The sequence below is a fragment of the Labrus mixtus genome, chromosome 4 (genome assembly GCF_963584025.1).
Source record: "Labrus mixtus chromosome 4, fLabMix1.1, whole genome shotgun sequence".
NCBI classification, from domain to species: domain Eukaryota; kingdom Metazoa; phylum Chordata; class Actinopteri; order Labriformes; family Labridae; genus Labrus; species Labrus mixtus.
In genome coordinates, this window is record NC_083615.1 from 25,624,217 (window position 1) to 25,645,965 (window position 21,749).

General features: G+C 39.7%; 3 protein-coding genes and 1 non-coding gene across 17 annotated transcripts in view; 2 read left to right on the forward strand and 2 right to left on the reverse strand.

Moving 5' to 3' along the window:
- Positions 1-12: 12 nt before the first annotated feature.
- trnar-acg (transfer RNA arginine (anticodon ACG)) lies at positions 13-85 on the forward strand. The gene has a single exon. It is a non-coding gene; the product is annotated as a tRNA-Arg (tRNA).
- A 917-nt stretch (positions 86-1,002) lies between these two features.
- Positions 1,003-9,596, forward strand: fbxo31 (F-box protein 31). Of its 2 annotated transcripts, XM_061036640.1 has the most exons (10): positions 1,003-1,547; positions 3,015-3,086; positions 3,351-3,437; positions 3,801-3,877; positions 4,103-4,270; positions 6,164-6,238; positions 6,400-6,509; positions 6,668-6,821; positions 7,448-7,812; positions 8,348-9,596. In XM_061036640.1, the coding sequence occupies exons 1-10, from the start codon at positions 1,112-1,114 to the stop codon at positions 8,568-8,570; spliced, it is 1,767 nt and encodes a 588-aa protein (XP_060892623.1). In that variant the 5' UTR covers positions 1,003-1,111; the 3' UTR covers positions 8,571-9,596. The 2 variants fall into 2 exon arrangements, with proteins under 2 accessions (XP_060892623.1, XP_060892624.1); XM_061036641.1 differs by lacking the exon at positions 3,351-3,437 and having other exon boundaries at positions 1,005-1,547.
- Positions 9,597-10,121: 525 nt separating this feature from the next.
- LOC132973273 (cocaine esterase-like) lies at positions 10,122-16,721 on the reverse strand. The gene is made up of 12 exons (XM_061036642.1): positions 16,534-16,721; positions 14,399-14,591; positions 14,174-14,315; positions 13,869-14,002; positions 12,523-12,676; positions 12,284-12,388; positions 12,060-12,158; positions 11,811-11,954; positions 11,454-11,670; positions 11,203-11,352; positions 11,040-11,112; positions 10,122-10,958 (listed from the first exon to the last, which is right to left on the reverse strand). The coding sequence occupies exons 1-12, from the start codon at positions 16,607-16,609 to the stop codon at positions 10,772-10,774; spliced, it is 1,674 nt and encodes a 557-aa protein (XP_060892625.1). The 5' UTR covers positions 16,610-16,721; the 3' UTR covers positions 10,122-10,771.
- Positions 16,722-17,644: 923 nt separating this feature from the next.
- LOC132973253 (NACHT, LRR and PYD domains-containing protein 12-like) overlaps positions 17,645-21,749 on the reverse strand; it is a 34,499-nt gene continuing 30,394 nt past the window's right edge. For 12 of the 13 annotated variants that reach the window (XM_061036616.1, XM_061036604.1, XM_061036613.1 and 9 more), the window contains one exon: positions 17,645-19,429. In XM_061036616.1, coding sequence (XP_060892599.1) covers positions 19,381-19,429 — 49 coding nt within the window. In that variant the 3' untranslated portion in view covers positions 17,645-19,380. Of the gene's footprint in view, positions 19,430-19,939; positions 20,710-21,749 lie in introns of those variants that run through there. The other variant, XM_061036615.1, reaches the window with a different exon arrangement.

Genomic DNA, 21,749 nt, shown 5'->3' on the forward strand with positions numbered 1-21,749 from the left:
TGCGAATATCTCGGGCCAGTGGCGCAATGGATAACGCGTCTGACTACGGATCAGAAGATTCTAGGTTCGACTCCTGGCTGGCTCGATATTTTCTCAACTCAAAGGAAACTTTGACAGATCCGAGCAAATATACTTAATACATTTAATCTCCCATTACACTACATTAAATAAAATACATTTAATCTCCCCTTAACATTAAATTATCCCCAAGCAGCCTCACCTCCGAGGCCTGGGATCCAGCGATCGAAATAAACGACTAAAGCCTAAATATCGTTACTGCCTTCTTTTTCTCAGCGATGTTTTACAGCTGTTTGTAACTTTACGTAAATACAAAACATATGATCATCCTATTTAAACATAATTTAATATATTTGAAAGAACTTATGAATACAAATCAGACCATAGGATAAATGAGTTTTACTTTTGATACTTGACGCAAAGTTCACATCATATTTTGCATGCAGTACTTAAACTGGCCTACTGACATTTCTACTGATTTTAGGACTGAGGAGGCTACTTCTTCTTAGAGCACCATAAGGGGTGGTGTGTATGAGGCACTACATGGCAAGTGATAGCAAAAGGGAGGGCCATTATGGCTTTGGTTAAGCGCAATGGAGAAAGTCTATGGCTCGATTCCCGGGTGTCCCTGAAACATTAGGCTTCAACCATCGGTGCACCATTGCATGCTTTCAAATTACATCTTGATTACCCTTGTAGCCTACTTTACAAAGATGCAAATGTATTCACTGTATAGGCCTACATGTTTGTTAGGCACTTACAGTTAAAATAAACGAGTACTCGAAATTAAAGCTGTAAACGAGAACATATGGTTTACAGACATAGGCCTATTATTTTTTTTTTATATATTATATTTTACTGATTGTTCTTTGTAAGTCAAACTAAGAAACAATCATCTAGGCTTATGTGGACCACGACTGCCGATGGTAGAGGGGAAAGGCGGAGGAAAGAAAAGTTGCTACGCTCAGTACGCACAACGCGGTGACGTCAGAAGCAACGATCTGCCCATGCTCGTGGTTAGTGAAGGAGATGAGCCCACTGCAGCTGATAGATGTGTTTTAGTGATGTAATGTTGTCTGTTTGGTGACTGAGGATGGCTGTTTGTGCCAGGCTCTGCGGAGTGGGCCAGTCGCGGAGGTGCAGGAGGCGACAGCGGCAAAACCAGCAGGATCAGGGAAGCGACTCTGAAATGGACGAGGATGAAGAGGAGCGGATCGTAGGACACAGGCAAGCCGACGTCGGAGTTGGCGGCGGCGGCGGCTGCGGAGGCCTGGAGAGCGACGTCCCCACTGCAGGGCCCAGTGACGCTTGTGAATATGGCAGCGGCCATGCCAGCAGTATAAGCTTTCTAGATCGAACAAGCACGGGACCTCCACACCCGCAGTCATTAGCGGATTTACCACCGGAGCTTCTGGTGGAAATACTGTCTCTGCTCCCCGGAACAGCGCTGCCAAATGTTGCCCTCGTCTGCAAGAAATTCAGGCAAATCGTAAACACTGAAACCATCTGGAGACGGCGGTGCACGGAAGGTAAATATAGTTATTACTGAATAAAATGAAGAGTTCAACATTATTTTTAGACTGTTGTAAAACAGCAGTCACATATACACATTTGTAAATGATAGATTGATTGTTGTTTACGTGTCTTTTTTGACAGGCGCCATGCCCAGCTTTGGCTCCTTGGAAATATGTAACCTTAAAAGCTTCCTATTGATCTGCTGAGGGTTAACACTGCCCCCCCTGTAGAAAAAGAGACCACCAGTGACTTATTGTTACTTACTGTCAGCCATTCTGTGCAGCTGATAAGACTGTTGATGCCTTTTGGAGGCCTTGAGCATTACTTTGATAACAACCACCGAAACCAGCCTGTGTTGTGTTGTGTCATGTGTAGTGAGGGGGGTGTGGCCTATTACAACAGGTTTCATTAAATGCAAAAAAACAACAATAATAATAATAATAGTAATCAAGTTCTTTAAAAAACATATTCTTCAAGCTTACTGGAAGCACTTCTGAAACACAGAAGACAATAATTTGAAATGCAGAAAGCATTGATTATTTTCTGTTAACCTATAATTAATAGTCAGCAATGATACAATAGTATATTTAAGGCACATCATTTCATCATAAATATGTTGACATAAAAGAAAATGATACATCTTTATAAAGTAACATAACATAGATCCAATGTAGACACATAGCAGTGCTGCTCACTGATTGTCCGGCTCAGCCCCCTCACTCTGAGACCTCTCCATTTATGCGTAATTTAAGACGTAATTATAAGAAGACACATTTTAATCCAAAGCCTTTTAATGACGAGGATCTTCCACTTTAATTAGCTTTATAACATGAGGTGATTTCATTTTTTTTGTGTTTGTTAGTACGAATTTTCATGAAATTCATTCATCTTGGTAACTTTGTGAAATGTATTATTCAAGTCTGTCTACCACCTGTTAGCACTCCTACTTTTGGGTGTCTGAAGCTGTAAACTTATATGGGTGAAACATCTAAATTGTAGCAGATCTTTATTTGTGTAAGAGCCAACCATATGTTGTTAACAACTGTTTGCTAGACAAAGAGTCTACATCTGTTACGTATACAAATCAGTGTCATGTCATCTTGTTTTATAGTGATGTTTCACGATTTCTTCATTGGATTTATACAGCAGAAACAACCCCCACCTAACAGTGTTTTAACCAAATATTTAACACAAATAGCAAACTTGAATACTCTCGGTTAGGCTTGTGTAGTGGGCTTTTGCCACTAGATTGGTGTTTTTGTTCTTTAATACATTAAATTATAAGCTAATTAAGAAGAATAGCAATTGGTTAACTAATCATAGAAATAAACACTTGCCACTTGAGCTTTGTTGTTCGTAGCTTGGTGGGAATGTTGGGCAACTGCAAACAGTATGTTTTGTGAAGTTGTGATAAATATATGTAGTTAAATGGTGGCAATTAAATACGCCTCCTTTTTCTTTCATGCGTTTTGTCTTTGCAGAGTTTGGTATGAAGGACGATCTGCGAAAAATGGAAGTGGGTGGGGTATCAAGCCGGGACCTCTACGTTAAACGTGAGTTTAAGCGACCTTTTTATTGAACCAGTGAAGATTTTGTTCATTGCTACTTGCACCCTTATGTTTGCAGCCTTATATGTTATTTGTGTTCATGTGAAGGTAGGTGTTCCAAAAAGAAAATGTTATATTAAGCATTTAGAAACTATAGCCAACACAAAACATGCCAGAACAAGTGGCAGCTATTTGATTAGATTATTAAGACAGCTGCATAGAGTCCACACTGGTCCTCGGTTGCCATACACATGTCTGTGTTGTGTCCAGGTGTCAACCCACGGGTGAAGTCTGGGCGCTTTATGAAGCTCCTCCCGGACTATGAGCACATGGACTATAGAGACATTTACACACACTGTATGTACACAGCAGAAGCATGAGAGGTTGTGTGAATTGGAACTCTTGTTGATTGCAGCAGCAGCAGTGCTATGCATCTTGTGTGAATAATAAATGCATTAATAATATTTTTTTTAAGGATTGTTTGCTTTAAGTATTAACGGGAAGCTTGAAAATTTGGGTGCTGTGTGTTCTGTTTAGTCTGGCTGACGAGGAATGCGGTTGGTTTACACTTTCTTCCTTTTGTGTTTACAGCTCATAGTGTGAATTGTGAACATCTCTTTTAGTGTTTCTAACCCTGCAAAATGTAGCTCATAGTAAAGCATTGGTGTAGCACTGCAGAAACTGATTAGTGTGGTGTCTTGTTGTGCTATTATGTTTCAGTGCTTCACCCATACAGACATATCTTGGGCTTATGGCAGCCTGACATTGGGCCTTATGGTGGACTGCTCAATGTTGTGGTGAGTTGTGCTTTTCAATTTGCATTAAAATATGGGGGATTTGTAGTATGTTGAGCTCTTTTGCAAGAAAAACATACAAAGCACATTCAGAATCCGTTCACTACAGTATGAATCTGTTCACTACAGTATGAATCTGTTCACTACAGTATGAATCCGTTCACTACAGTATGAATTTTGTAATGTTATATTACATTGGTGATGACTATTAAAGTCTGTTCCATTCAGGTGGACGGGCTGTTCATCATTGGCTGGATGTATTTGCCACCTCATGACCCCCGTGTGGAGGATCCAATGAGAAGACGGCCACTCTTTCGTATACACATGTGGGAGAGCCAAAAGGCCACAGTGGAGTGCATGTACGGACACAAGGGGCCCCACAAAGGAGACATACAGGTGACCGTTTATGCGGCTTAAAAGCTTTTTTGTGCATAGAAGCATAATGAGGATATTTGTTGGCACAGATCACTTCATTTGAGGTTAGAAGCTTATAAAAGTAGGTCATCCTTTTTTTTAAAAGATTTATTTTTGGGCTTTTTGCCTTTATTTGATAGGACAGTAGATGGAGATAGAATGAGGAATGTCATGCAGGAAAGTAGAGGTAGGACAAAGTCCTGTTTTGCAAGTCAAAAGTAAATCTCAAGTCCTAAAAAGGACAGGCATGTTCAGAGTCAAGTTCAAAGTCCTAAACTTTGGATTTCGAGTCCTTAGCAAGTCAATAGCATACTAACAGATTAGTTTGTTTTTCTAAATGTTTCTGAATTCTGTGTTTTATGATGTGTTCCATTGGATCAGTTCACAGTGTTAAAGGGATACTTCACCCGTTGAAACATGAATCTGTATTGACATTGGGTCATATATGTAGTAGAAATGTGAAATACATTTTGAAGTTGGTGCCTTCTTGGCCAAGAAAAGGCAGAAAGTGTCTTTTTGGCTCATGTTGATGAAAGACACCAAATCCCAGAATGCACAGCACCACAGGCCACTCCCACTAAGGTCCGAATCAGAATCAGAAATACTTTATTAATCCCAGAGGGAAATTCGATCGTTACAGTTTCTCCAAAATATACAATATAGCAGTAAAAATATAGTAATAAAAACATTTACAGACATGTTTACTTCAACACATAAGACCATTTCCTCAACAACTTTCTTCCAGAATTGATCTTGGAAATTCCTGGCAGAAAACAGACTCTATGTCTGTGTCCATAGACAAACAGTGAGAGCACAGACACTACCAGTCCGCCCCAGCTCGAGCCGGCCCCGGCTCCTCGTCCTCACCACCGCCGACAGGCAGGCATTATGTCTCGGTTGCTGAGCTGGCAGCGGACGGCGGCGGCAATATAGCCACGAGACGGTTGCTGCCGACAGGCCGGGCTCCTGGCGGCCGCAGCAGCCGTCTCGCCGCTATATTTACATTTTTTTCGCCATTATCAGCTTTCTCCATAGAGCCTGTTAGCATAGCTTCCAAGCAATATGGTGGACGTTAAGTTTCGATTCTGGGAGTGAGTTCCCACCCACTGATCTGTGATTGGTCTGTAGCTTCAGTGGTCGAAAATATGAGGAACTAGCGTTGTAGTTTCACACCGCTAACAACAACAGCTTCCAGTGACTCAAAAATCGCCATTTCGCGTCACTGGAAGCTCCTTTTCAGACTTAATAATACACCATAGAAATACAAAGATTTCCCATCTCAGGGGAAAATGAGGACGGGATGCACGACCATTGAAAAATACTACCAGGTTTCTAATGATACAAAGATTAATGCTAATGGGTGAAGTATCCCTTTAAGTCTCAGATCATTTGATTAGATCAGGAAATGAAGAAATGATAAAAAAAAAAAAAGCAGAGATAACGTTAACGTTATTTATAAATCACACCCTCATTTAGGCACATTCCAAGATATTCCATGTTTTACAAATTCTGCGATTCTGTCCATGTTGTCTGCATTGCGGAAATCATGGGCCCTTAAAGAAAATACACACTTTTAAATCTCAAGTAGTTTGGAGTCATATGGGTCAATTCAAGTTATCGATGAGTCCAAGTCGAGCTGTAAGTCCTTCATGATGTTGTCAAGTCGAGTCCATAGTGAGCTCATCTGTGACTCGAGTCCAAGTCATGTGATCCGTGTCCACACCTCTGTGGGAAAGAAGCCATAGGTCTAATGTGAACCTGGACGTCCCGCTTGGAGAGCTTTTGCCTTTGTACATGGGGTGTGACCTAACTGCTCGGCCATGTGCACCCCTAAGTAGGTCATCCTTTAACATGTGCATCTTCTTTCATTTTTAGACTGTGAAGAAGGATGAATTTTCAACAAAATGTAACCAGACAGATCATCATCGAATGCCAGGGGGCAGACAGGAGGTGGGCCAAATCAGATAACCACACTTGACCTGACCTGTTACAGATATTGACTTATCTTTGCTGATTATGTTTTATAGCCTGTGCACTTTGATGATGTTGAAATTCAGAGAGTGTTATCAGTATTCTATAATTTGTCTTTGTGTCTTTGTGTGCGTGTTCAGGAGTTCAGGACATGGTTGGAGGAAGAATGGGGTCGAACACTGGAAGAAATTTTCCATGAGCACATGCAGGAGCTCATCTTAATGAAGTTTATTTATACAAGTCAATACGAGTACGAGTCTTTTTCCTGCATCACACTTTTCTCTGTAGTTGATATCCAAATTGTAATTGTTTTTCTCAAGATATTGCTCTTATTTCTGTTTAATTTTCTCCTTGTAAGTCTAGATGTAACGCTCTGGTAAACCTTTTATTTTTTTCTTCATTTGCAAGCAACTGTTTGACATACCGGAGGATCTACCTTCCTCCTGTGATGCCCTCTGACCTGCTGCAACCTGGTCTCTTCAAAGGCACCTATGGCAGTCACGGCTTGGAGATTGTCATGCTTAGTTTCCACGAGACCTCTGCAAGGGCCACAAAGCTCACGGTAAATTAGTTAATAATCGTGTTAAAATAAATAATAAACTGTATATTCGGTTAATTTTCTATGGTAAAACTGCTTTCCTGTAATTGATTTAATACCTCCTTAGAGTAACAGTAGGCGATGTTTTGGTCAAAATAACACATTTTGATCAATCCATGTCACTTACATATTTAGCATGCACGTAGCTAAGCAATCACAGTAACTGTAAAAACTTGCATCATTCGACTTCTACATGTCTTGTGTTGGCAGCTCTCTCTCTCTCTCTCTCTCTCTCTCTCCCACGCTGGTAATGCTGAGAGCACAACACACCAGTTGCTACTTTTTAACTTTATTTCAAATGTTTATTAATCCGCTCTCAGCATTTCTGTCCTTGAGGCGTAGAAAACTGGCTGAGTGGAACAGACAGTTTTTAGTGGCAATGTTGACGTGTGTGTTTGGTGTGTCATTTGGTGGGATGGCCTTAGTGGAGTGATATGAAGTAGTAGAGGAAGAAGTGGAACCCTTTTCCATCTGAAATGTCATGTTTGTACTGCCACTTTAATGTCCTCTATTTAATAATCTCACTGCTCACCGGGAAATTTTCACATTTCTGACCTTGGGGCAGACTGTAACCTTACTTCTTCCTGCAGGGAGATCCCAATGTTCCCGCAGGACAACTTACCCTGGATGTTGATCTGAGCCGGCCCATGGTCCTTCCAGACTTAGAGCAGCAGCGCAACATAGAGGAGCTGTCACGGCTGGTACTGGGGGTACACGAGCAGGTACAAAGGGAGGCACAACAACAGGCTAAGAGCAACTCTGCCACAGCCAGAGGTGCAGCAGAAGGAGCCTGTGGTGGTGACTGCGCAGCAGAAGGGGCGGAGGCAGACCTTGATGCGTTATCAGACCGGCCTGTGTTCAGTAATACCAACAATCCTCCTGAAGCCCAGCCCTTTGTCCTGCCCCTGGGGGTTATGGCTCGTAATGAGGTGTACCCTCGCACCTGCAGGAAATGGTAAGAACTTGGTTAAAATAATAATATGGATTCATTCAGTCTTTACACTGGTCACAGCAGAGCTTCAGCTCTTACCAGCTGCTATGTTGGTGACACTTAACGGACAACAGACTGAAATCATATCCGTTGAGTCTGTTCGCTAAAAATTGGCTAAACAACTGATATTAAGGTAGCCATTGACTGTAGTTCAGTCTTTTGGCAGCTTTTTTCTTCCAACACAGATGTGTTTGTACAAATGTTTTTAATTTTTCTTCTCTGTTGGCATTACTGTCACTGATTTTTACTCAAAGTAACCTGAAAGAATCAAATGAAAACTAACTGTGTCTTATTCATTAAATGTATCTGCATGAATCATTAAGGAGGTTTTCATGACGTTTCATCGAGGATACCATTCGGCTATTATTATGAATTATTTACTTTTTAGTAAAATAGTCATGGCTATAATTTGTTATTGTTTGCGGTTCTCACAGAGTCCAGAAGCTACTGAAATGGATATGCATTGAAGTATTGATGAGTTTATGTTCCTCCATTTCAGCTTCTATGGGACAGGCCTTATCGCTGGGCACGGCTTTACAAGTCCAGAACGCACCCCAGGCCTCTTTGTGCTATTTGATGAGGACCGTTTCGGTTTCATCTGGCTTGAGCTGAAGTCTTTTAGTCTGTACAGTCGTCTGACGGACCAACTAGCCCACGCTCATGCACCGAACATGGAGCGCTTTGAGGCCATGCTGCGGAACATGCAGTCCTGGACATCCTGATGCAGCTTGCTTTAAATCTCCTCCCACAATACAATGCATTGAAATACCTTAACACACAATTCACCTCTGTCCTCCACTGACATCATGATAGCTTATGACCTGACCTCTCCCTGTTCTAGCTGTATCTTTTAGAAATGTTGGGCTTTACTGTCTTTTTAAGCTAGTTATGTCACCCTCACCTGACACACTTACGTGCTCCTGTTCCTGTACAAGCACCTCTAAAAGGCCTCTGCAGTCACTGTTTATCACCTCACCTCAGTACGACCTTAATCCTCCAGTGCAGCATGATAACAGGTCACATACATTTTTATTATTTATTTATTTATTCCCTGCAGGAGAGAATGGAATGATATTTCATACCACTTACAATGGAGTAAAGTGTTTGGCCTCTGATTCTAAAACCATGTCTATACTAAGTAGTGCTTGAAGATAATGGTGTCCAATGTATTCTACAAATAGTATGGTACCGATTTTAGTATACAACTGCATGCTGCAATTAAATATTCTAACAGTATGTTTTATTAACTGTAGTTTCATTTTTGCTTTAGACACCCAGATTAAAGAAAGGGCAACATCTCAGGTGTTTTAATCTGTTCCACAAGTCAGTATTTGTGTTTAACAAAAAATATAGGACTTCATGGTCATTTTATCAATTTGTCCATTAGTGATTCTTAGTGAGATTTACAATGGGCAAGAGATAATTTGCTTTCTTATCAAACAATGTAGCTACAGCAGTCCGTTTTGGTTGAACTGATATGTGTCTGCCCCTTGAACTTAGTCATAAACTTTTACAGTTGTATGCTCTGCATCAAACATCCTTCTCATTATGTTATGTAAGCTGGAAAGATGTATTGTAATGCAAACATAACATATGCATAATGGGAAACTGGATTAAATCACAACTTGACAGTTTGTATGCTTAAATTATGGTCTGAAAAAAGAGCTTCTCTCACCTTTGAAATGTATTGTATTTGTTGTTTATTTAAATGGCTGACTTAATGTTTCCCTGGCTTTATATCTGCAAAATGACTCCTTCCGGTTTCCTTATTTATTTTGAACCAGAGACCAGGCTAGCTGAATATTATACAAGCCAGCAGTTAAAAGTGCATCTCAAAGTACCGAGTAAGTGTCTGTATGTGTCATTTTGGCCTGATAGTGAAGCCCAGTAGCTTTCCTACTCCAAGTGCACTTTTCTGGGCGGAATAGTGAATCAGTAAGAACCACAGGCCAGAACTTTTATAGCAGACTGCAGCTTTACTAACCTTTGCAAAAAAAAGTGTCTACTGAAGCATCTTCAATTTATATCACCTATTAATTTCCTCTCAGATTTGGTACTTTTATTTTACACATTCTCTTATCTGTAAGCCAGAAGTACCCAGCTATTTGAATGATTTGCTTTTAAAGTGTTGCTTTCTACCATTTTCAATGCCAAGCTCCTGATTTTATGGGAAACAATCCATGTTTGACTTATTGAACTGCTCAATTCGGACTTCAGGGAGCTTTTCAGCTTAAATGCTCTTCTCAGTAATAAAAAAAATACAACACCGAAAAGAGGTTTTTATCAAATCTGTTTATTCTTTTTGCGTGTGTGTCACAGTGCTTTAATGTAATTAAACTGATCTCAACTATCACCTAGGATGGATTATCAGCCTTCACTGCTGTGGGGGGGCCTGTGAGATATGAAACCAAAGATAGCAAACAAACAAATGTCTGTTATCAATATTAAGTACTAACTCAAATGACCCATGTTCACCTTTGATACTGCTGCTAGATCTATAAAAAACCCTGATTACAAATTGAACTGTAAACCAATGATCCATTTGAACCCACTCACAACGATACGTGTGTGTGTGTTCCCAGTGTTTGTCTGTGTAGAGGAAAAATAAAAGTTAAAACTCTTCAGTGAGTAATTCAAACAAATCATTGCTGAAAAGTTAGTCTCAAACATCAACTTAAAAGGGTTCAAAACATACTTCATATTATGCTTGATCATGTAGGAAGGTTGTCCAGAAAATATTCCCTGAAGCTTTATCCAATGTTAAATATTAACAATAGATTAAAACATCTCTATCCCACACTTATTTTAATTGTTCAAAGATGTTTTTGTTTTATTTGTCTAATGTGTTTCAACTGACTTTTTGGTAGTTCAAGATAGAATCAACAAAAAACTTAAGAAAAAACAGCAAGGAGAGGAGACTGTTCTACAGCTCATTGTGATCCGTCTTCTCTTTGAGTTGTTGGACCTTTTCTGGTAGGGTCTGACTCATGAAGATGAACCGGTCCTTCTTCAGGTGTTCACCAGTTACCTGCTCCTTCAAATCGATTTTCAAGTAGTGTTCTTCCGCTCCATACTTTGGCCAGTGAGAGAGACCTTCCCCATTCGGAGACCTACACACAAGGACAAAAGTTAGAAATGGGTTTGTCTCATCATAAGGTGTATTATTGCCTCAAATAAATGCTCATTCCTACCCAGTGCGAGCAAAGTTGCCCCAGTAGCTCATCATGATTTTGCTCAACTCTTCCTCCTCTTCAGGGCATCCATCTAAAACGACGATTATCTGGTTGAGCAGTTCAAACCCAAGAAAACATAGATTTCCGGTGGTCATTTGAAAAAGTAATACATCAGACTTACCTTTTATTGTGACATGTTTAGTTGTGAAGCAGAAACCAAATACTGTGAAGATTTCATCTCCATGGTCAGCCCTAACAAAGCTTGGCCTTTTTTCCTGCAAAAATTTGGGAGGATACTGGTACTCATACAAGTACACAGGTGCACCAGCATCTAGAAGTAGAAAAATGTGATATATCTCAATACTTTTTCTAAAAACATGTGTTGGTAAATATCAGGAATTCTTCCTAACAATTTTACATTATGTTAAATACCTCTGTGGGCATTAGCAGACTTGATGGCTGGAAGTGTGAATAAGACATCTCCAAGAACCTCAGCATACCCATTTCTATTTCTCACCCAATCTTCACCACTTCCAATATATTCATCTATTATCACATCTAACACGTCTGGATCAGGGTAAAACATCATGAGCATGTTCTTTACAGTCTCCAGATCCAGTCCATCTGTCCAGTTTTTTGGAGCAAAGGCCTAAGGGCAAACGCAGCAGGAATGAACATTAGAAACATGCACAGAAGCAAAACTAAATCATTTTTTCCACTGGTTCATATGGCAATCTCTATGCATCAGGGTCATTCCTAATTTAGAAACAATTTAACGTTGATACTTGCATCAAAAAGTAACCAGCCTCCTTCATCATTGTTAACGCCAGTCATAAAGGGTACAGTTAGCAGTTCATGCTTCTGAAACAGCTCGTCCACAGGTTTTGTCAGGAAGTGTCCATCAACATTTATGGGATATCTCAGTCTTTCATTCTGAAGAGAATAAAGTGTAAATAAAACATTTTAAAAACAAAAACCATATACCACACCATAATTCTATCATGCCAAAATATATTAGTATTACATTAAATAACTCACCTGCGCAATAGTCAAGATAGTATTAAGATCAAGATTTTTTATACAATCCGCGATCTTCTCTGTGGCGTCAGAGCTACAGCCTGATATATTTGCAACTATCTAAGGAGGAAAATAAGAATGTTATCTCAACAAATCAAGAAAATCAAACAGGTTAAACTGTGATGATCTGTATACTGTGCAATGAGGAAAGCTTTTACACAAGAAAACAATTCCTGACAATCTACCTGTGTCACTGGCAGAGGATCATTTACTACGAGTACATCCATTGCAGCAGTGCCACTCTCAGCAATGGCATGTTGGATAAGTCCATCAGTCAGTGGTGACAAAAGCTGTTGATTCAAGCCACAGAAAATGTTTGATGGACGTGTCTGTGTAAAGTAGTAACTCAGCAGTGTCTTAACTACAAAATACTTGCAAAAAAAGTGTGTTTCAACCATTAATTCATCCCCACCCTAATCCTTACCAGGAGGGATACGCTCACTCCACCAGCAGACTCCCCGAATATTGTAACTGAATCTGGGTTGCCGCCGAAGCTGTGTATATGCTGCTGGACCCATCTCAGAGCCTCGACCTGGTCCAGTAGGCCAAAGTTCCCTGACATGTGTTCATCTCCCGTGCTGGTTAGAGCATACAGTTATTGTCTGTTAGGCTGTGTTTACAACAGCTTGTAAGAGTAAGGATGTTAGCCAAGCAGTCACGTTTGAGTTTACATCCATCAGTGTTTCCAACCTAATGACAATGTAACTGTGGCCAGTAAGGGGATATAATATCCATAGGACATATTTGACAGAATACACTAGCTTTAAGTATGTAACTATGGTGCTATGAACTGTGGATAACCATATGATGCAGAGCTCAGCATTAGATACTATGTTTCTAGTACATGTGTAGGTTGAGCATTTAATATAACAAAGTCATATATGGTCATATTTTTATATGGCAATGACTGGCTTCATGGTTGCCTCTGGCCCAGGTTATAATGCTGGCATTCTGCATAGAAGCCAAGGACTTTGAGGTCTGGCCAGCAGTTGGAGAGCTCCTCAATGAATGGTTGGGACACATGCAGGAAAAAGCAACCTGCTCTACAGCCAGTACAAAAAAACCCCAAAGTGCCTTACATTCCAGCTTCATGCAGGCTTTTTAATCTTTCACAGTGCTAAACTGATTTCTTCTTTTACTCTTGTGACCAGGGGCTGGTTAAGCATGCACACTGACATCAAGAGGGTCAGTATTTTAATTTTTTTTAAAGATTTCTTTTTGGGCTTTTTGTGCCTTTAATGGAGAGATAGGACAGTGGATAGAGTTGGAAATCAGCGAGAGAGAGAGAGAGAGAGAGAGAGAGAGAGAGAGAGGGGAATGACATGCGGGAAAGAAGCCACAGGCTGGATTTGAGCCTGGGTCGCCCGCTTGGAGGACTATGGCCTCCATGCATGGGGCGCGCACTACCCACTGGGCCACCAGCGCCCCAAGAGGGTCAGTATTTAAAAAAAACTGTTATCAAATCAAAGCTTGTATAATAAGTGCCAGGAGGGAATCAAACATGAATGTGATCAGGGGAAAGCACTATAATTGTTCAATAACAGACATTTAAGAAGCTTTAAAACTGGTTTACCGACCCTATTAACGTTCAAGGAAGTAAATAGAGTAGCTGGGTGATTTGTTATTTAACCTAGTATTCATGACATTAAAATACACCCTAAAAACACAATTATCCACCTGCTTTGATCAAAAAGACCAGGACTAACCATATTACTTATTAAGCAGTTTCCACAGTATGTTTACTTTAATGGTGACTTGAGTGTTTCTTACCTGAGAAAGCCCAGGATTCCCAAGCGGTACTGGACCAGAACTACAACTACATTCTGGTAAGCAGCCAGGACAGAGCCATCATACATCGATGCTGACCCAAGCGTAAAGCCTCCACCATGGATCCAGACCATTACCTGGTAGGATTAATAAAAGGAAACTCAAATAAATACAGGCCTGTATCTTTACCATAACAGTTATCTCTCTGCAGTCTGGTTACAAATACGGACATCATTATCCAAGACTGCATAAAGGATTCTACAAAAGCAGAAAGAAAACTTCCCCAAGAACCAGTGAAGGGTTCTTACTGGGAGCTTGGCACCATTAGCTCTGTTTGCAGGGGTATAAATGTTGAGGTAAAGGCAGTCTTCTGAAACGTCTGGGATCTCTGCCGCCATGCCACCAAGTTTGTCAAGCAGATCGATAATCACTTGTTTAGGTTGAATACACCTTTAAAAGAAACATATCTTTAATAATCAAACACGACTTATCAAGTGTGGTACGTATCAACTCAAAACACATGAATGAATTACATGGGTGGCTGCTGGGTGGCATCTCTCATTCCTTCCCATCCCTCCACGGGCTGGGGTACAGAGAGTCTTGAGGCAGGGCCTACAGGTGGCTTGGCAAATGGGACACCCAGGAAGGCATGGACCCCATTCACCGTCCCCTTTACACTCACATATTCACCTCTCAGACTTCCGAGTGCTGTGTGGACCTTGGGTGCTGTCAGGATGTAAAAACAGAGTCAGAATCATTGCTTTGAATTCAAAACTTTTAAAATAAGCTTCTTCTTCTTTTTTTTTTATAGCTAAGAGACAAATACAGTATAGTCTTTCTTACATGCAATGCAACAGCTGGTGGGTTGTTTGTAATTTAAGTTTCAACTCACAATTTATAGATAGTTTAATGACTCATAATTTAATTTCACCCACAAAGAGACATGTGAAAGAATTTGGGTCTGCAATTTTCATTGTTTTTGTCGTTGTTGTAGAGTAACTTAAGACTTTTGACACTGGTTAATGTTGCATGTCAGCTACCTAAAAAATCTACCATTTCATTACAAATCATGAGCATCATTTTGTCTCCAATTAAACCTTTAGGAATTATTTAAAGATCAATTTTTACTCTGAGGCTATTTCCTTTCCAATTGACCTTTTCAGGATTGTGAAAAAAGATTATTAATCAAAACATTTTTGGACAATAATAGCTAATAAAAAACGAATTCAAGTTGCCGCTATATAATGAACCTTGTGGTTCAAACACTATTTTATTATAACACTATTGAAATTGACTTTATGGTGGAGCAAGTTATTCAGTTGAGGAAAACATGCCCAGTAATCCATTCATATTCATACTGAGCTGACCAGTTCATGAGGCACGCCCTGCTTCAACTTTGGCCCAAAGCATGCTGCAACCAATGACTGCTGTTTTCGCAATGCTGTCAATGAGTAGTTTTATGTGTGAACATTTTATTTCTGAGAGGTTTTAATAACTTTGTCTTCGTTTAGCCCTATCATGCTCAACATATTGAAAACCATTTATTGCACACGTGTCAAAAATATCATTTCTGCATGGAAATGTGATCAAGGTCACTCTAGGGGGACCTTCCAGTGGAGATTCTGTTGTGATTTGGGGCCTTTTGGAGGTTCCCTCTCATACATTCCTAACCTGCGGTCTATCCATCACGTCTATTTATCATGTTTTGTATGTCCACTGTGCGATAGATATTTTAAGAGCAGTAGCCACATGACTTTTTTTTTTTTTCCTATCAGGACAATTCTAACATTTACAATTTTTGTTGTTGTTGCTATACTCCTTGCTTTAACATTGTTGGATCAATTGTACTCTGTGTTTATAAACTCAGGTCTGTGTTCTGTTACAGAGCCGGTGTGCTCTTGACTTTTAACTGCACAACTCTTTGGATATTACATATCTCCTGACACTCAAAGAGGCCTCATATAATGGATATTTTTAATCCCTCTCTGTTAATCTTGCTGGCTACTAATAGAGGTAAACTACGACGGAGGATTAGGGCCATGTTAAAAAATAAATAAATAAATAAATTTTGAGATTAAACTCGTAAATTAACGAGTTCGAGACGAGCCTGCGCGAAAATGATGAAAGTAGAGTCTGTTCTTCTTTTGACAACTTCCTCAAAGTCAGTGTGGTTCTTTATTCCAAAAACAACAGTATCTTTTCAGGTTCCTGATATTTTATGACAGTCTGAAGATTATATGCCAAAAGCATGTGTAGTTTCATATTTGCAAAAGTAAAGCCCCAACACAACTATTTGTGTCTGTTGCACTGTCTGCCTTGTTAAAGTGTCTAATTCAGGTGTTTCATGTCATGAGCCTGAACAGTTGAATATAATGTGGTAGTGGGAGTGGTATTTAACAACAAGGTACATGACCTCCTAACAGATTAACAAGATTAAACACACAGTCATTCCAGGATTAATATGATCTGGCATTAGCTTTCAGCCATTTAAACAAACATATTAGTCTGAAAAAATAAAATTCACACCCTGTTTAAGTCTTTGGTGTTGCATTTTCACCTTTGGACGCGATTAAGTCGCATACTCACGGTAGGTAAAAGGCTAAGGAGCATATTACACTGGTCAATCAGAGGAGGAACTCATGAAGAAAAGGGAAGGACTGTAACTTACCGTTTGAGTCTGCAGAAACAGAGAGAAAGAAAACAGACGCCAATAAGAAGACAGTTTGTTTTGCGGGGAACTTCATGGTGGTAGTCTCTGAACGGATTGCAACACAGATAAGTTCTGCAAAGAGGAAAAGACAAGTCCCCTCCTCTCCCACAAAGTTTTCTTCAAATGATCAAGACTGAAGTAGGCTACTGCTTGATACGCAAGATGTGACGCAACATGCATGCAGCACCTCTCCGCCCCCTAACCTAACTCCAAACATTTCATTGTCCTCCAGGTGTCAATACAGTTTGTCATGCACGGCTCCTCTTTTCTATTCGAAAAGCTACAACATTTGTTGTCCATTATGTAATTGTAAATCCATATGCAACGCTATTACGTCACTTATTACAATTAAACCAGCATAAAAGTTGAAATATTTTAAAGAATGACTGTCTGTCTGTAATGCTTTGTTTTGTGCGCAATAACTCAGTAACTCTGACACCTAGCGTTTAAAAAAGGTACTGTAATCCAAATTCAAAACATTGAAGACAGCTGTGACAGACCTGTCGCTGTGAAATAACCCTCGAACAAAACGGTCACTGTGAATAAACATATACAATGTTACAATTCACTTAGCAGAATATATATATATTATATAATTTAAATGATCATATACACACACTTTTAATGTAAATACTGTAAAAACTACCCCATGTTTACTTCAGCATCTTTGCACTACTCACCACTGCACTATTATCTTATATTATCCTATTTAGCCTTGTACATATTAGTCTTTTCTTATTTGTTTATTTTTGTGTTTATTGTTGATATTTAATGTTATACCTTTGTACAAAGAGAGCACAGTTTACCAAAGTAAAATTCCTTGTGTGTTTAAGCATACCTGACCAATAAAGCTGACTGTGAATTTTTCAAAAGTGTCTCCAGTATTTATCATAGTTTTACCACATTTCTGGTCATGGAGTAGTTTAGAAAAATGGCTTTTTAAGGTCAGGTAGAATCAGTTATAGGCCTATCTGAACCAATTCGCTGCCTGCTGCAACCCTGTTGGTTTTCCGTTTGCCTGTATCACAGCCGGCTCAACCCATGACAAATGACTGGAGGAGACAAGGAGTACCCTCAACAATACACATTTATTGACAGCACACTAATACACTAATCAAAATTAGACGGAACATTAAGGAACCACTGCTCTCTCCTCAATCTCCTTCTCCATGTCTCTCCGAGTAGAGTGAAGTGGCAGTTTATATCCTGACTGGGAGCACTGGGCCCAGGTGCTCCCAGTCAGACTGATGACAGCCACCAACCTGCAACACAAGAACAGAGGAGGCACAACCTTGCAAACCGAGTTATGTCTAAAAACCACCTACCTTCTTTGCTCAGATAAAATACAGACCATTCTGGTGTAAACTTGTGATGTAAACTTAGAATGAGCACATACTGGCTGCTGCATTTGGGTGAGAGAAGCCGTTATTTCAACATACAGGCCACAAGGTGAACCACGAAAAAGTGTCTAGAAAGTGATTTTCATTCAACAACCTTAGCACTACTTTTTGATAGTTATTTATTGCTCCGCTCCTACACAGCATCAGGCTCTCTGTCACTACAAAAGGCCTTTGATTCTGTACAGGACACTCTTCAGGAACTGAAATTGATTTTGAATCCTGATAAAACAGAACTCATGATGTTTTCAAACTCAAAGAAAAAGCTGCTAAACCTGCCTTCTATTGTTACATCTCAAGGTGATGTGATCGAGTCTGTATCATCTTATAAATACCTTGGATTCGTAATTGATGATACTCTGTCTTTCAAGCTTCATATTCAGCAACTTGTAACGAAGCTTAAGGTGCAGCTGGGTTTTTATTTCAGAAACAAATCTTCTTTTTCTTTTGCTGCAAAAAACAACTTGTTGCTGCTACTTTCATGCCCCTGATTGATTATGGTGATGTTTTCTATATGCATGCATCTTCTCAGTGTCTAAAATCTTTGGATACTGTATATCATGGTGCATTGAGATTTATAAAAATCTCAGGACTCTGACTCATCATTGACTGTACGATCGAGTCGGCTGCCCTGCATTGTCTCAGTGTAGACAAACTCATTGGCATGTCCTTATTTATAAGGCTTTACTTAACCTGCTTACTTGTGTAACTGCATTCATGTGAAAGGTGCTGGAAGACACAGTCTTCACTCTGCAACCCAGTCACAAAACTTGTTGTTGTCTGTTCCCAAAGTGCGTCTTGAAATGGGGAAAAGGAGTTTCAGGTACGCTGCTCCAGCGGCCTGGAATCTCCTGCAGGATGATCTGTGTCTGGGGGAGCTGGTCTATTTAAATCATTTTAAAAGTAGATTGAAGGTGTGTGAGGAAGATGCTTCAGGATGTAGATGTTTTGACTGATGACTTTGTGCTCTGTGACTCAGGACATGTTAAACTGTGTTTGTAATTACTCTGTGTTTTATGTCTGTAAATTCTTGCTGCGCTGCTGCCCCTCTTGACCAGGACGCTCTTGTAAATGAGATTCTCAATCTCAATGAGGTTCTCCTGGTTAAAAAAATAAAATAAAATAAAATAAAATGTCCACAGGGTGGCGCTGCAACGTAAACATTTATATCCAAATCAAAGAGTTCATCTTCAGTCGTTGAGTCATAAAGCAGTTTAAATTCAGAATATGAGAATAGAAAAATGTCCGAGATCATGGTCCTGTGTGTGACGGTAGAGCTGATCTCAGAGCAGCTCAGACTGCAGCACTGAGAGTCATCTGCGCTGTGATTGGTCTGTCAGTCCCCCAGTAACACGGCCCAGTTACAGACTCATGAAAAACCAGCCCAGATTCTGTTCCAGCTCTGTGATCAGCAGGATCCTTTCTTTAAACTCTCATCATCCCCAGCCGCTGTTGATCTAAAAAGACATAAATCAGAGATTACACTCTGAGAGAGACTTCATGATTATTCTGATCATATAATATCATCGTTATCATGATTATTCTGATCATATAATATCATTGTTATCGTGATTATTCTGATCATATAATATCATCGTTATCATGATTATTCTGATCATATAATATCATCGTTATCGTGATTATTCTGATCATATAATATCATCGTTATCATGATTATTCTGATCATATAATATCATCGTTATCATGATTATTCTGATCATATAATATCATCATTATCGTGATTATTCTGATCATATAATATCATAACAGAACATCCAGTATGAAGAGCAGCAGGGACTTCAATCCTGCTCAGAAGTGAAGTGGTCGTGTAAAGTCGCACGCCACCATTCAGTTTCCGTGGTCACGTGTTGGTGACTTGAAGCTTAAAGGGACAGAGAGTCCTTGAAGGCATCATCATGTCAGAGACAGTTGAGTGATGTGTTTACTGTTGATACATGTACACTGTGTTTAAATCTAGCAGCAGCAATTTCTGATTTTCTCTGCCTTTTGGGACAGAAATAACAGCAGACATTAAACACACCTTAAAGAGTTATTTCCACCTGGATGAACTGCAGTGTCTCACAGGTGTGCTGTGTGTAATCTGTCCCTGTGTGTGTTACGAGCCTTGTGGAAGAACAATGTGAACCTGTCTGTGCATCTCACCATCTTACTAATGGAGCCTTTAAATAGCATGGAAATACTGCACCATGACTTTAGAGCAGGTTTTTGTTGGTCCATGGTGCAGCTGATTTCTGCCCCCTGAGACAGCAATGCCCCACCAACACACCTGAGCACAGGTTAAGACCTAAACACACTCAGGGGAAAGAGGAAGTGCTGATTCAATGTTTACTGATGTAAAGGTTCAAGTGATTTATCTGAAGTGTCCTCACAGGGAAATGAAAAAGTGTCCCTCTGAAGAACATTTCTTTGTTTGGTGCAAAGTTAATAGAACTTCACGTCATATTTCAGAGATCATTAAACTGAACTTATTCTGACTTCAAATAACAGAAAAATAACGAACATTTTGCTAACTAACTTTGCTCTAATCAGTTTGATGAAGAATGCTCTGAATCTGAATGGCTACTCCTCATGTCTCTTATTTTTCGTCGCTTGAACCAGAAGTCGTTATGTGCCGCCATGTTGATGGACGTCTCAGGTCTCTTATTTTCAGCACAGAAGGATCGAGGAAACTTGAGACCAGCCTTCCAGGAAGTCTTTTTACGGACAGACACGCCCCCTTATCAAATATCACTAATTGACTGGATCAGACTTCAGTGAAACTTCTCAACATTAGCGGAGTTTAATAAGGGAGAAAAGACGGACATTAAAAAGACGCTAAACAGACACAGCAGACATTTAAGTGTCTGTAAACATCTGTCAGTTTGTAAAGAGTCGGTCTGTGATGAGCTGGAATTAAAAAAGTGTTTGACATGAAGATTAACAACGAACCTATCTGTTTGAAACCCGAAGTAAATTTGGACTTCACACCAACTGTATAAGCTGGTTGAAAGCTATGTACAAGCAGCCTAATGCCAGAGTTAGAGTTAATGGAGTAATGTAAATGTATTTTTAAGATCTCAAAAGGTGTCACCATTGATGTTCGTACTATTGAACCGCTGGCAGAATATATTAAGGTAGAACAAAAAATAAAAGGCATATCTATAGCAGGAGAAAATCAAAAATTGGCGATGTATGCTGATGATATCTGAATTGATTTATATAAGCCTGAACAGTCAGTTGAAGTACTAATGAAGGTAATTAAAGAGTCATTTCAGGGTACACATTAAATATAAAGAAGTCTGAGGGAATGCTAATGGGCTGTACAATCGTGGGCGAAATCAAACAGAAATATGCATTTCATTGGGATGTCGAGCGGATAAATTACTTTTTTTTCCCCAATTAAGATGCTAGAAATGAGAGAGAGACTAATGAGCACTATTGTAATGCTGATGTTCTGAGTTTTAACTCGACTTCCACATAAGTTACGCGAACGTGCACGAGCCTGCTGGTTAAGAACATTGGTAGGTAATCAGTGTTGATAAATCCCATGTTCTTAACCAGCAGGCTCGCACACGCTCGGGGACATTTGCATTCAGAAACGCCTCCAATTAACCATTTATGGTAACAACACACCTCTTTAAAAACCACCTGAATATATTTACCTCGCCAGAATAATGACTACGAGAGCAAAGAAAAGGAACTTCATAACAACAGGAATGGAAGTGGAAGAGGTTGAATAAAAATGGATATAAATAAATAAATAGATAAAATAAGGTC